Source organism: Oncorhynchus nerka, linkage group LG13 (genome assembly GCF_034236695.1).
Source record: "Oncorhynchus nerka isolate Pitt River linkage group LG13, Oner_Uvic_2.0, whole genome shotgun sequence".
Lineage (NCBI taxonomy): Eukaryota > Metazoa > Chordata > Actinopteri > Salmoniformes > Salmonidae > Oncorhynchus > Oncorhynchus nerka.
This window is the reverse complement of record NC_088408.1, coordinates 60,535,875-60,551,597: the sequence shown is the minus strand read 5'-3', so window position 1 is coordinate 60,551,597 and position 15,723 is coordinate 60,535,875. Positions and strand designations below refer to the sequence as shown.

Genomic DNA, 15,723 nt, shown 5'->3' with positions numbered 1-15,723 from the left:
AAAATGTTGCGCCGTGCACGCAGACTGAACGATGAAGGTAGTATGAGGATTCTGTGTTATGCACTATAGCCCGTTACCATATATGTGATTGAATATTATCTGCTGTTGGCTTGTGTGGATGTATGTATGTGTTTTGCAACATAGCTGACTTGAAACATTGTTAACAGTTTCAGGGCCATGGGCCTTTCTCATGATGGAAAAATAATGAAGACAGGAACTGTGCAATGAGTTGGGGGGGCACATTCAGAACGTAGTGTTGCGAGAACAAATGGTATTTTGTTAGATAACAGGAGCCAGGTGCGAGATAACGGTATCGAGCATGAGCGCATAGATATTCTTCACAGCAACAGTTACATCTATCAACTGAAGCGCGAAGGGGGCTGGGACTAGCCTCTGCGCCAACAATCAACGATAGGCTGGGTGAGTTTAAACCACACCCAGTCTCTACTCTGACAGGCCTGCTCGGAAGCAGGAACTACTACTGTCATCAGGGTATATTATAATATCTTTGTCAGGAACAAGTCAGTTCTCTGTTTGCCCTGCGAGGTGGGACAGAGAGCCCGTATATATACGAAAATTGCATTTACCACTTATTGCTTAGCTAATAAAAAATACATAGTATACAATCGTTGACTCATTGTCATATTTATCCTGATACCAGATTCGAATTGACGCAAATCTAACAGTAGGCAGATTTTAAAAAACGCAAAAATAACTTTGTTAGTCTGACTTGTCGTGAAAGAGAGTAAAAGTTTTTTTTAATCAAAGCGGTGTGTGTGAAAAACAATGACTGAGGAGAGTCACGAGACAATCCAGACACATACCCAGTGTCTGTGTCTTCTGGAAAACACAAGGAGGAGAATCAATGGTTGCATTTCAGTGACCAGTTCTCCTTCAAGTACAGGAGAGGCCATCCTTGCAGCTACAGTAAGTTAGCTAGCTAGCTGCATGGCTAACCAGCACTCGAAAATATTAGCCGCTATTGTGGCTAGCACGTCATTGTCACTATGTATGGTGGGCTAGGGAACAACATTAGCGAGACTAACATCAAAAACAAGTGAACTAGCTAGATAGCTATTTAGCTAACATTAGCTTGCTTGATCATGACATATTTCGAGAGATTTAGGATTTTTAGCTATCTGATGTACTTAGTCATGTGCAAATTAGGATAATGTTAATCTAAAAGCCAGACTCAGTAAGTATAAAATAGAATGTGTCAAGTTTCATTATTCTTTTATTCATTATTCGTTATTCGTTAACTATATTTGGTTAGATCACTCAGATGATGTATGAAAGCAAAGAATAGCCAAGTATCACATAATTCAATCACATAAAATGTGCAGCCGTTCATTACACATTAATGAGAGTTGAAGTAGGCCTATCATTCATTACATTAACCTTAATGATTGATGTATTCATTCAACATCAGTGTTTCTCACAAATAATGTATTGTCTACACATCAATCTCATTTCATTGAGTGTGTGTCTGCATGTGAAGTGAGAGAGAACAATACATTAATGCATCTTGCATATAACTGTGTGTGTCAACACAATAGCTACAGCTAGACATAGGCTCATCTCATTAGGCAACTTTTTAGGTCAGAGAACATCTGACAGACTCATTACAGTCTCAGTATCTTGAGAATAATAAGCAATGATTTTAGCATGTAAATGTTGGTGGGGCAAAAAACTAAAAGTGGGATGCATTCCAGCAAAGCCACTACACAACACAACACTAAACAATACACTTATTTCAATATAACAGTGACAAACGGTGCCCACAAACTGTTAGGGCCTACATAAAGCTGTCCCAACACCTTACCACTGCTACACCTGGCTTTCAGCAGAGCCTTGTCTGGCAGCGAAACAGTTCATTCAGCCTCATTTACTGCCTTTAAAAAAAACATACAGTAGCTGATATGGCTGACTTGCTTAAACAAATGTGGTTTCTGGACGACAAGCGGATAAGAGGCAATCCGTATTTTCAATTAAGACAATGAGCGAGCGAACGACCACCTATCTAGTCAATATAACTATTTGTTCAGCACTTTTGAAATGTACAGCGACAGAATTCAGAACATGGGCCGTTTTTACAGTGTACTCCCTGTACAAGTCAGAACCGTAGGATAAATAAAGGGGACATATAAACAGACAATGAAAGCTCTTACAATATTCGATGATTGCATTTCTCTGAAACAGGTTATAGGATACATGTGCACAACCAAGTTAGAACAGAACGGTGAAAATAGACCAAATTATTAGGGTAGGGCACATTGAACACTGGCATATTACATAATTTATGCAGCAGCACACAATACATTTTTGGACTCACCTTGTGAAGGTGGCGTGGCGGCCTTTTGTTGGCTAATTTTGTCATCAAAGTCTGGCATTCTCTGGATTTATAGTGGGAACTCGGGGGGAAAAACACAGAGCCACTCCATTGAAAAGCAGGCTAACATTAGTGGTAGCATTGCAATGCTTGTAGTTAGCCACTCTTTCCTTCCAAACGACTCATTGTTGAATTTGCGATTTCCAACTTCTTGTGTAATCTTTATGCCCAATGGCTGATGAGCACCGATACATTTTATCTATCATTTCTCTTCATTATTTCTCTTCATATGATAAGGATTAAAAAGGATTTGCCAGTGGATTGTTGACTTGATTCATGATGATGACTGCTAGCTAAGACTTTGAAAGTAATATGTTGACATGTTCAGTCCAATCAAAGCTACTGTAAATATAATGTGATTTGGCGTCATTTTATCTGTGGCCAATGACCTTGAGCCTTCTTGGAAGGGCACTTGTAATATAACTCTATTGCAGGACCCAAAGGGCTGAAATTTTGGATGGCTACCCTTACTAAGCACTTAAACTTGGGGATGACCTACTGTCCCCATGAGTGACAGAACACTGAGCCAATCACGGCGTAATGCTCCTATTTTCTGCTGGCTCGGCCAACCACTACAGAAAGCACTGAGCTAGGCTGAAACACCTGCATTTCAGAGCTGCCTTACTCAAGAAAACAAAAAAGAGAATATGTGTGTAAGCAGCTTTATTAACTGAATGATATATATTATTTTACATTGTTTGTAAACTGATATGACACGTAGTAATGCCAAAATAACATGCAAAACAGGCAGAAAAATAGTGTGCAACGCTGTCATCAAGGCAAAGAGTGGCTACTTTGAAGAATCTCAAATATATTTTGATTTGTTTAACACTTTTTTGGTTACTACATCATTCCATATGTGTTATTTCATAGTTTTGTTGTCTTCACTGTTATTCTACAATGTAGAAAATAGTACAAATAAAGAAAAATCCTTGAATGAGTAGGCTTGTCCAAAGTATTGACTGGTACTGTACATCGTTACAGTTGTTGGTTAGCTACCTAGCTAATTTTAATAATATTAGTGTAGATGTGTCGAAACACCTCAAAACAAGACATGGTATCAAGAACAAGATCAAACTAACTGAAACTATCCACCTACCATTCCCCACATGGCAGCTTCTTGTCATTGTTGCTAGCTATCTGGTGTAAGGAAGTGCTATTTCTTATGCAGGTGACCAGCCTACTGCTATTACATTGCTATAACTGAGACAACGTATTTTCACAGTAAAACATGTTAGGTCCCATACAGGATAGCTCCCACACCCACACACACAGCACACACACATTACACACACTAACTGCCGAGGACACACAGATAAGACATACACCCACACATTGGGAGGAAGAGACAGCCTTGACTTGCAGAAACCAGCGCACACACCTAATCTCCTTTCTAGCCGAACATTGTGTGACTGAGGACAGCGCACACACCTAATCTCCTTTCTAGCCGAACATTGTGTGACAGGACGAGACCCGGAGGAACGACGGACGGCTCAACAGGACCAATCCAAGAAGACAACACCTCAACTGTGGCCAATCAAAAGCCAGAGACTTTCAGACTCAACCCACTTTTTGTACTGTACTTAACATGCTTACAATCTGTTATCGGCGCTTTTTCTGATGGTACTTTTGTGAGACCAAATGAAGCCCATATACGTTGTACCAGATATCTTTACTCTGAATAAACTGTCGCTTGTCATACAATTGACCACCTTGTCCGAATCGATCCTTGACCGACTCGCCCTATCTACATATCCCATCATCAACACTGGCCACCAAGAATCACAACAACACAGGATTTCTGCCCCATTGAAGCATTGTTTTCGTGACGTTGTCAGCTAACCTGTCTATAGAGCTAGAGCCTCCATGTGGCAATTTATTAGATATCTAGGCTAATCAATGGAAGATGGAAATATAATAACTGAACTAAAAGTTAAATGATAAGGAATGGCTACCACACCAAGAGCCAACAATGGGCTACTACTTAATAATCTGAATGGAGTGGAGAAAGCACACAGTTAAAGTTATGTAGCTAGTCTCAATTAGCGTAGCTAACGTTAGCTAGCTGGCTAGCTAGTGTAACTAGCTTATTTTGGTTCGATGTGGTCAAGACTGGTACTATCTCCTCAGATGAGATTATAAATATCTAACCATAAATTAAGGGCTCCACACAGTCAACGGATCCGTGACGGATCCAACGGAGCTTTGCTTGTGTAGCTCTGAAGTTCTACATACTTTTGTGCAGCAGAATCTTTGGAACACTCTATAGCTCCTATTCTAACCACCTCTCGCCAGCTTTGTATTCATGTTACCTGATGAAATTGCTGTACAATATGATCTTGTTGCCATCTAATGCACATTCAGATAAATCAGCGCTGCATAGGTCTCCCTGTCTTCTGCCGTGCCTTGATTGTATTACTGCTGATGATATCTGGAAATGTGCATGTACACCCTGGCCCATCTACTGTTGCAAGACCCAATTCTGACTTGTGCTCTAATATATGCTTCACTGATTCTGCTCTCGTAAAAGCCTGGGTTTTCTGCACGTTAACACTAGGAGCTTATTACCTAAAATGGATCAATTGAAAGTATGGGTTCACAGCTCCAATCCAGATGTGTTGGTCATTACTGAGACGTAGTTAAGGAAAAGTGTTTTGAACACTGATGTTAACCTTTCTGGTTATAACCTTTTTCGGCAAGACAGATCTTCCAAATGTGGGGGAGTGGTACTCTTTACCAAGGATCACCTTCAGTCCTCAGTTGTCTCCAACAAGTCTGTCCCCAAACAATTTGATTCTAAGCATTAAACTTTCAAATAGCTCTTTGTTGACTATTGCTGGGTGCTATCGTCCTCCATCAGCACCGGCCTGTACCCTACCTACCCTAAACTCTCTCCTGGCCCCTTACACTAAGTCTGAATTTGTCATGTTAGGTGACCTGAACTGGGACATACTTAAATCCACCGGACCAAGTCCTAAAGCAATGGGACTCCCTAAATCTTTTTCAGATTATTACCAATCCCACAAGGTATGACTCCAAACATCCAGAACAGGCTACTCTCCTCAATGTTACCCTCACAAATAATCCTGACAGTTATCAGTCTGGTGTTTTCAGTAATGACCTTAGTGATCACTGTTTTACAGCCTTTGTTTGTAATGGCTGCTCAGTGAAATGACATGTCCTGATTTGTCATAGATGCTTGCTAAAAAACATTAATGAGCAAGCCTTCCTTCATGAACTGGCCTCTAAAATGATATAGAATCAGCTTCATCCCCTCTGTTGAAGACACTTGGACTTTCTTTTTGGATATTTTCAGTGTTATTGTTATCAAACACACCCCCATAAAGAAAATGAGAACTAAAAACAGGTTCAGCCCATAATTCGACCTTGATCTTGCAGAGTTACTCCACTTCAAGAATTTCATTTGGCAACATCTGCTGTCTCAGCCACTGCCTATCACCAAGGGTGTACCCCAAGGCTCGATCCTAGGCCCCACGCTCTTCTCAATTTACATCAACATAGCTCAGGCAGTAGGAAGCTCTCTCATCCATTTATATGCAGATTATACAGTCTTATACACAGCTGTCCCCTCCCCGGATTTTGTGTTAAACGGTCTACAACAAAGCTTTCTTAGTGTCCAACAAGCTTTCTCTACCATTAACGTTGTTCTGAACACCTCCAAAACAAATGTCATGTGGTTTGGTAAGAAGAATGCCCCTCTCCCCACAGGTGTGATTACTACCTCTGAGGGTTTAGAGCTTGAGGTAGTCACCCCATACAAGCACTCGGGAGTATGGCTAGATGGTACACTGTCCTTCTCTCAGCACATATCAGAGCTGCAGGCTAAAGTTAAATCTAGACTTGATTTCCTCTATCGCATTCGCTCCTCTATCAACCCAGCTGCCAAACTAACACTGATTCAGATGACCATCCTACCCATGCTAAATTACGGAGACAATTTATAGATCGGCGGGTCAGGGTGCTCTCTGGCGGCTAGATGTTCTTTATCATTCTACCATCAGATTTGCTACCAATGCTCCTTATAGGACACATCACTGCACTCTATTCTCCTCTGTAAAATGGTCATCTCTGTATACCCGTCACAAGACACACTGGTTGATGCTTATTTATAAAACCCTCTTAGGCCTCACTCCCCCCTATCTGAGATATCTAATGCAGCCCTCATCCTCCACATACAACACCCGTTCTGCCAGTCACTTTCTGTTAAAGGTCCCCAAAGCACACACATCTCTGGGACGCTCCTCTTTTCAGTTTGCCGCAGCTAGCGACTGGAACGAGCTGAAACAAACACTCAAACTGGACAGTTTTTATCTCAATCTCTTCATTCAAAGACTCAATCATGGACACTCTTACCGACAGTTGTGGCTGCTTTGCGTGATGTATTGTTGTCTCTATCTTCTTGCCCTCTGTGCTGTTGTCTGTTATGATGCTACCATGTTGTTGTCGTGTTGTGTTGCTACCATGCTGTGTTGTCATGTGTTGCTGCCTTGCTACGTTGTTGTCTTAGGTCTCTCTTTATGTAGTGTTGTGTTGTCTCTCTTATCGTGATGTGTGTTTTGTCCTATATTTATATATTTAAAAATATATATAATAATATCCCAGCCCCCATCCCACCGGGGGCCTTTATCCTTCTGGTAGGCCGTCATTGTAAATAAGAATTTGTTCTTAACTGACTTGCCTAGTTAAATAATGTCACGACTTCCGCCGAAGTTGGCTCTCCTGCCTGTTCGGGCGGTGCTCGGCGGTCGTCGTCACCGTCCTACTAGCCACTACCGATCCCTTTTTCGTTTGTCTGTTGGTTTTGTCTTATTAGTTTCACCTGTGTGTATTTTAGTTTAATTAACGTCCTTATATGTAGTAGGTTGTCCCGCCCTTGTTTTGTGCGGGATTGTTTTTTTCATTCATATTCATGTCATTTGGTGTAGTACTTGTGTTTTATTCTCCGGTCTATTTTGATCCTGTGTTGGATTATTCACCCTGTGTGTTGGGTGGACCGTGTTTTTTGTGCGCCAGAGAATAAACTGTAGAATCACTGAAACCTGCTCTCTGCGCCTGATTCCACCCACCTTGATAAAACGTGACAAATAAAGGATCAATAAAAATAAAAAGACTGTTAAATCACTGTGGAGAACCCTTTAATCTACCAGTGCAAGTCGACTTGGTTGCTATCTGTCTCCCCCATCCCTGCTCCCCTCGTCACTAGAGTTACAGGCGCACACCGCATTTGGTTAATTGTTATTTGTTGCATTTCCATGAGGTTCTGTTGTTGCCTTTAGAGCTAATTTGACATCAAATATTTTGGGTATGTCCAGTGTGCCCTGGCACTCCCCAGATTGAGAAGGATGCAATTGCGGCCTGCAATTCAGGCCGTTCCTGCATGTTGGCATTCCTGCATCTGCAGGAACCCCTCTTTATACTTCTATTGGTAAATGTTTATGCTAGGACAGATGGGAGGCGGTGGGGGGGCGCTCCAGTATAGTAGGTGGCGTTAATGCACAATAACGTTGGATGGCATCCGCCGATAAACCCCACAGAAGAAAGGGCGGGGGGACAACGGTAGCTAGCTAGCAGTACACCGGTAGACAGTGACCTTCGTCCCCCCCCTGACGGGCACAGATTTGGCATGGGTCCTGAGATCCTCAAAAAGTTCTACAGCTGCAACATCGAGAGCACTGGTTGCATCACTGCCTGGTACGGCAATTGCTCGGCCTCCGACCGCAAGGCACTTCAGAGGGTAGTGCGTACAGCCCAGTACATCACTGGGGCAAAGCTGCCGGCCATCCAGGACCTCTACACCAGGCGGTGTCAGAGGAAGGCCCTAAAAATTGTCAAAGACTCCAGCCACCCCAGTCATAGACTGTTCTCTCTACTACCGCATGGCAAGCGGTACCGGAGTGCCAAGTCTAGGAAAAAATGCTTCTCAACAGTTTTTACCCCCAAGCCATAAGACTCCTGAACGGGTAACCAATGCTTACCCGGACTATTTGCATAGCCCCAACCCCTCTTTTACGCTGCTCTGTTTATCTTATATGCATAGTCACTTTAACCATACATCCATGTACATACAACCTCAATTGGCCCGACCAACCAGTGCTCCCGCACATTGGCTAACCGGGCTATCTGCATTGTGTCCTACCACCCACCAACCCCTCTTTTTACACTTCTGCTACTCTCTGTCCATCATATATGCATAGTCACTTTAACGATACCTACATGTACATACTACCTCAATAAGCCTGACTAACAGGTGTATATAGCCTTGCTACAGTTATATAAATAATCTAATATAAAGCGTTACTAGCAGACCAAAGCTCTGGTTAAACCGGATGCCCTCAGATAACTCTGGGCCCAGTGTCTTCAGCCAAGTCTAGAGCCTGTGTGCAATAACATGATTATCCGAAGGACACACAGCTGCCATCACGCAAATATTACTCCCCTGTAAAACTACAAAGAGCATCCTGCAACACTAACGAGTTTAGAAGTGCCAAGCTATCTCGCTGACATTGAACCCTGCATGCACTCCTGCAAAGACAGGAAACACCTGAGCCTAAAGCAGACATTACCAATATCCACGTTTCCTTGACACACATACATTTCATGAGCACTGTACACACACACTCTACCCCCCCTACTGGTCGGGTGCCAAGAGCAAAGGACTTTGCTGTGCACCAATGGGGCCCGCTCTGGCTAGAGCAAGGCCTGCCTCCAACTCTTCAGGACCAGTCAGAAGACCAACACGACGAGACTCCACCTACATTATTCTGTGTATACATTCTGCTGTAAACTCTGGCTGAGCAGCCTAACTATTCTGACTCCTCACAAGAGTCACATTCCTTAGGTCCGTGCACGATAAATGGCAGGACAAGATAACTTTGACCAATAAACTGCCTTTTTGATACACCTGATTCCACTCTGTCCAGCGTCGTTGTTTTGCATTCCCTCTCCAGTATGAAACACCAACACTACTCTTTTTTCAAATGTCTTTCTACTGTTGTTTTATTTCAATACTTATCTACACACACACACATCTTTTTTTGGCACCATTGGTTAGAGCCTGTAAGTAAGCATTTCACTGTAAGGTTTACACCTGTTATATTCGGCGCACGTGACAAATAAACTTTGATTTGATTTGATTTTCCTGAAGTTCTGTTAACGACGGCAGGAGCAAAGGACACCGTGTGCTAGTTTAGCCAGCTAGTCCGGTACACCGCAGGCCGGAGCAACACCGTGTGATAGCTAGCACATGATGTCGCTAACTAGCAAGCTAGTTTTTTTAGCTAACCCACAGTGTCGCACACCAGCAGTTTTACTTCTACTTAAGTAAATTGTCATTATACATAGTAACAGTACATCTACTTGAGAAGGATATTTCAGTATTCTTTCAACTTCTGGTCCTAATTCAAGACCGGCGTGATGGTGGGACTCATTGGGTAAAAATGGAAAATGAAGGAGTAATTCTGGTTTTACCTGTGCTTTCTGTTGTGCAGTGATACCTCTGATATACTTCCTCACCATGAGACGCATGTGGAGCTGACGCAGGATCTCTGAGGTCTGTACAAGTAGAGCAAGCACAGTTCCACAGCCAAGTTTCACTGAGCTTCCCCTTTAAGAAAAATAGCCATCCTCAATTCAATGTAATTTAATTCCAATGTCAATACATACCTCCGTCAATACCGGTGGAGGGGTTAGCCAGCTGGTTTTATCCAGAACCATTTTGGGGAGATTGTCCTTCAGCCTGTTTAGGTAGTTCTGTCTGACAAAGGCCAGGTATTCTGAGTTATCGGTGGTCTTTGCCTCCCCTCTGGCCATGTATCCTTTAATAAACCTGGGATAGAAAATGATCAAATTGGTCATGTATTTGTAACACTGCCCTCTGTCTTCTGTGACTGTGCTAGGAAATGATAGGCTTCAATCCACTATGGACCTAAACTATGACATAGTCTACTCTAGAGTATAAACGAGGTTATGTAATTTTGGTTGATGGGTCAACATTGTAGTGCTAGAGCCTGAAGATATAACCTCGTCCTCCATCTTACTTCTTGATGACCTTGACAGCCCATTGTCTCCTCCCTTTCGCTTTCCTGGCTTGTACTCCTCGCCAGCAAGTCTCAATCTTGGTGGCTAAGGATCACATGACACAACAGGTCTCTTAATAAAATGGAGAGAACGGTGAACTCATTGAATGTCTCTGTATATTTAGTTTTAGTTCAGACTACTCCATTCTGTTTACATGGCCAGCGAAATTAATATACAGCTTGTCTACAATGTTCCTGCTCTCCAAAAAATTTACCATTTATCCTATGTCATGTTACACACATCATAATACACTGAACACAAATATAAACTCTACATGCAACAATTGAAAAGATTTTACTGAGTTACAGATTGTATAAGGAAATCAGTCAATTTAAATAAATTCATTAGGCCCTAATCTATGGATTTCACATGACTGTGAATACAGATATGCATCTGTTGGTCGCAGATACCTTTTAAAAAAAAAAGGTAGGGGCGTGGATCAGAAAACCAGTCAGTATCTGGTGTGACCACCATTTGCCTCATGCAGCGTGACATATCTCCTTGCATAGAGTTGATCAGGCTGTTGATTGTGGCCTGTGGAATGTTTTCCCACTTCTCTTCAATGGCTGTGGGAAGTTGCTGGATATTGGTGGGAATTGGAACACGCTGTCGTACACGTCGATACAGAGCATCCCAAACGTGCTCAACGAGTGACATGTCTGGTGACTATGCAGGCCATGGAAGAACTGGGACATTTTCAGTTTTCATGAATTGTGTACAGATCCTTACGACATGGGGCATTATCATGCTGAAACACGAGGTGATGGTGTCAGATGAATGGAATGACAATGGGCCTCAGGATCTCGTCACGGTATCTCTGTGAATTCAAATTGCCATTGATAAAGTGCAATTGCGTTCTTTGTCCGTAGCTTATGCTTGCCCATACCGTAACCACACCGCCACCATGGGGCACTCTGTTCACAACGTTGACATCAGCAAACCGCTCGCCCATACGAAGCCATACACTTTGTCTGTGGTCGTGAGGCTGGTTGAACGTACCGCCACATTCTCTAAAACAACATTGGAGGGGCTTACGGTAGAGAAATTAACATTCAGTTCTCTGGCAACAGCTCTGGTGGACATTCCTGCAATCAGCATGCCAACTGCACACTCCCTCAAAACTTGAGGCATCTGTGGCATTGTGTTGTGTGACAGAACTGCACAATTTAGAGTGGCCTTTAATTCTCCCCAGCACAAGGTGCACCTGTGTAATGATCCTGCTGTTTGATCAGCTTCTTGATATGCCACACCTGTCAGGTGGATGTATTATATTGGCAAAGGAGAAATGCTCACTAACAGTAATGTAAACAAATTTGTGCACAAAATCTGAGAGAAATAAGAATTTTGGGGATATTTTATTTCAGGACCAACGCTTTACATGTCGCATTTATATTTTTGTTCAGTGTATATTTAATAAATATATGCCATTTAGCAGACACTTTTATTCAAAGTAACTTACAGTCGTGCGTGCATCCATTTTTATTTTACATGTGGATGGTCTTGGGAATCAAACCCACTATACTGGTGTTGCAAGCACCATGCTCTACCAACTGAGCTACAGGCAGTGTTAGGGAATAGTGAACTACATGTAGTTCAACTAGTAATTTAACTACATTTTACATTAGCTTAGTGGTAGTTGAACCTAATTCAAATCTAGGTCATCTTTTCAGTAGTCAATTACTTTTTTGCCATGTTAACCCCTCTGCTAACATATGAACCTAAATTGATCTGTTCTTCCGATTTGTAGTCTATGATATATCATTTTTCACGATGGAGTAGTTTGGATGTAGTGAACGACTTTTTCAACATTTTTCTTAAAGCGCAACTCCACCACTTTTCAACCTCATTTTCATTACCTCCAGCACAATACCAGTGTCAACATATTTTCACAACGGCACAGTTCTACGTTTTGTAGAAGTTATAAAGTTAAAAAGTTCTACCCGATGACATCATTAAAGATGAACAGTTATTTTAAAACACTATGAGATTTGCAGTGATGTGAGGAGCTAGAAAAGACCCTCCCTTTGGCTAGAAACTCTTGCAGCTTTTGAAAATCCCTGTTTTTTTTATTTTAATAATTTCTTCTTATATTTTCTTTTTACCACAGATCATAGAAATGTACTGTTTTCACATATGTAGACACTGGTTTGGTGCTGGAGATGATAAATATGAGGTTGAAAAGTGGCGGACTTGCCCTTTAAGGGTAGCTTTAGTGTAGCTTAATGTCTTCTAGTGTGAAGTAATTGGTAGCTTGGTAAACTATATTTTTCGAGTAGCTTCCCCAACAATGGCTACAGAGGACCACTTCATGTAGCTTAGCAGTCACTTACCAGCTTCTTTCTGTCTTCTGAATTGTCCTTTTTGCCAGTATGCCTTGTACTGGGCCTGAATCCTTGATGCTGTAATATCAATGAGTAATATTAAAATCTCTATGCAAAGAAATAAAACCTCTTGATTTATCTTAGTTTTCCTGTCCTTACCAAGATCATGTTTGCAGACCTCAAAGGCATCCTCTGTAGCAAAAAGTGTCCTGGGGTGGCGGATAAATATCTTGGTTCTAAAGTGAAATGGAAAGGTAACAGAGGTCTGTATGAACCAATTTAGTCAAGGAGAAATGAGTTGCCCACACTGGTTATCTGCTCTCACCTGCCCATTTGTACTCATCTGGCAGGTATCCTAGGTGCTGCACCAGCACTTCCACTCCTTCTGCAGCCACTCCTCTCCAATAGGGCCAGGTAGCTGGGCATAGGGGCTTGTATCTGGAGGTGGATCACACATCACCTAGATGGAGTAGGCCTAATGCTCTACAGTATGTTGTACTGAATGTAATACCTGTGCTTGTTTGTGTTGAGACACAAGACAAATTTCCCCAAGGGGACACAATAAAAAATCAATTAAAATGGACAGGTAGAAATTTGAAAAATAGGGGATGGTTGTCAAACTTTTTTTTTACTTTGGGGAGTGTTGTGTGTTTTTTTAAAATTGGGCACAGGGGTGGATAGTGCATTTTTTCCCTTACGTTTGCATTCAGTCTTTAGCAGGTTTTACCATATCATTTTTTGTTTATAACTTCTTACACATAAGTCACATTTCCTTATCTGCTTGCATGTGCCTCCACCATATCAATGTGTTTTGGTACTTCCCTTATGCACTACACTTTTCTACACACTAACTTTTACAATACCACAGATCAGTAATAGTCTTCCCGTCTAACTGTCATGGTGACATATGTAGTTGTAGGTGGATCGTTTGTCAAGATATGCAATAGGCTAACTAGCAATCATACCACATATAAAAGCATTCAAAGCAGCATCAGTTTTCAATATGAATCCACAATAACAAATAGGAATAGCTGATAGACAATGTAGAGGCCAGCTTCATTATTGTGCATGAAAGAACAGTGAAGACATGAGACACGCAGATCAGAAAGCTCCCCTGTAGATCTTGTTTAGGGACAATACAATTATCCTAGCTAGACTAGCCTACAACACCACAATGCAATGAATAATTGTATTACTGTTTTCAAGTGTACAAAATGATACACTAGGCTGCAGTGAAAATATAACTTGGCAAAGGCATTGATTTCAATGTCTCATTCCATTTGGATCAGTTGTGGATCTCCTCTCTGCAGTTTATAAGGTTTAGAAAGACACAGTAGCAGACCAATCGCTGTATTTTTAATTCTGATACTGATGCGCTTGTGACGATCGTCGTTGGAATGAGGTGAGGACCAAAGCGCAGCGTGGTAAGTGTTCATCATATATTTATTAAACCGAGAACACTAAACAAAATAACAAAGGAGAAACTAAACGAAACAGTTCTGAAAGGTGACATACACATAACAGAAAATAATCACCCACGAAACACAGGTGGGAAAAGGCTACCTAAGTATGATTCTCAATCAGAGACAACTAACGACACCTGCCTCTGATTGAGAACCATACCAGGCCAAACGCAAAACACAACATAGAAAAAGGAACAGACAACCCACCCAACTCACGCCCTGACCATACTAAAACAAAGACATAACAAAATAACTAAGGTCAGAACGTGACAGCGCTGTCTGTTGCAGATCATCAGTCTCCCATGTCGAGGAATGGCCTAACGCTTTAATACAGCCTAAATATTTACAGTATAATTGAACTTTTAAAATGTATTGCCTTTTATATGTGGTACAAACATTCACAATGTTTTAATCTGATAAGGGATTAGGCTACTTCAAAAGTCTCCCATAGGCATGCACGCGTTTGTCCAAAATATAATTCCAGCATCCTCAAAATGGCTTCACATTAACCAGGTTCCATCCAACATTTTTATGCGAGTAAAGTACACTCTTAGAAAAAAAGGTGCTATCTTGAACCTAAAAGGGTTCTTCGGCTGTCCTCATTGGAGAAACCTTTTGAAGAACCCTTTTTGGTTCCAGGTAGAACCCTTTCGGTTCCAGCTAGAACCATTTTGAGTTCCATGTAGGACCCTTTCCACAGAGGTTTCTCCATGGAACCCAAAAGGTTTCTATGTAAAATCAGAAAAGGTTCTCTCAGAAATCAAAAAGGGTTCTCCTATAGGGACAGCCGAATAACCCTTTTGGAACCCTTTGTCTAAGAGTGTACATGTAGATAAAACATGTCACGACATCATGGGAAAGCATGCAGTTTTTTAGGCTACACATTAATTAAGTTATGATGAACTTCACAAGGTGGTGAAAGTGCACGGTGATGAGCTTTATGTTCCTTTCAATAAATATCGAAGGTTCAGGCGACATGAATGAAATCCAATCAAATCAAATTGTATTGGTCACATACACATGTTATAGAAGAAATGTAGAAATATTAGGACGAGCAATGTCGGAGTCCGGGGTATATATATATATATACACACACACAGTAAATACACTGCTCAAAAAAATTAAGGGAACACTAAAATAACACATCTTAGATCTGAATGAATGAAATATTCTTATTAAATACTTTTTTCTTTACATAGTTGAATGTGCTCACAACAAAATCAAACAAAAATTATCAATGGAAATCAAATTTATCAACCCATGGAGGTCTGGATTTGGAGTCACACTCCAAATTAAAGTGGAAAACCACACTACAGGCTGATCCAATTTTGATGTAATGTCCTTAAAACAAGTCAAAATGAGGCTCAGTAGTGTGTGTGGCCTCCACGTGCCTGTATGACCTCCCTACCACGCCTGGGCATGCTCCTGATGAGGTGGCGGATGGTCTCCTGAG

The 15,723-nt window shown here is 41.6% G+C and overlaps 1 protein-coding gene across 1 annotated transcript in view; it reads right to left on the bottom strand.

Annotated features, from left to right (window-relative positions):
• The window catches only part of LOC115139765 (unconventional myosin-Ih-like), a 44,915-nt gene that overhangs the window by 8,783 nt on the left and 20,409 nt on the right, over positions 1–15,723 (bottom strand). Inside the window, exons 19-24 of the mRNA XM_065026521.1 lie at positions 13,135–13,245; positions 12,967–13,046; positions 12,817–12,885; positions 10,447–10,531; positions 10,073–10,235; positions 9,878–9,961 (exon numbers count right to left, since the gene is read on the bottom strand). Coding sequence (XP_064882593.1) covers positions 9,878–9,961; positions 10,073–10,235; positions 10,447–10,531; positions 12,817–12,885; positions 12,967–13,046; positions 13,135–13,245 — 592 coding nt within the window. The remainder of the gene's footprint in view (positions 1–9,877; positions 9,962–10,072; positions 10,236–10,446; positions 10,532–12,816; positions 12,886–12,966; positions 13,047–13,134; positions 13,246–15,723) is intronic.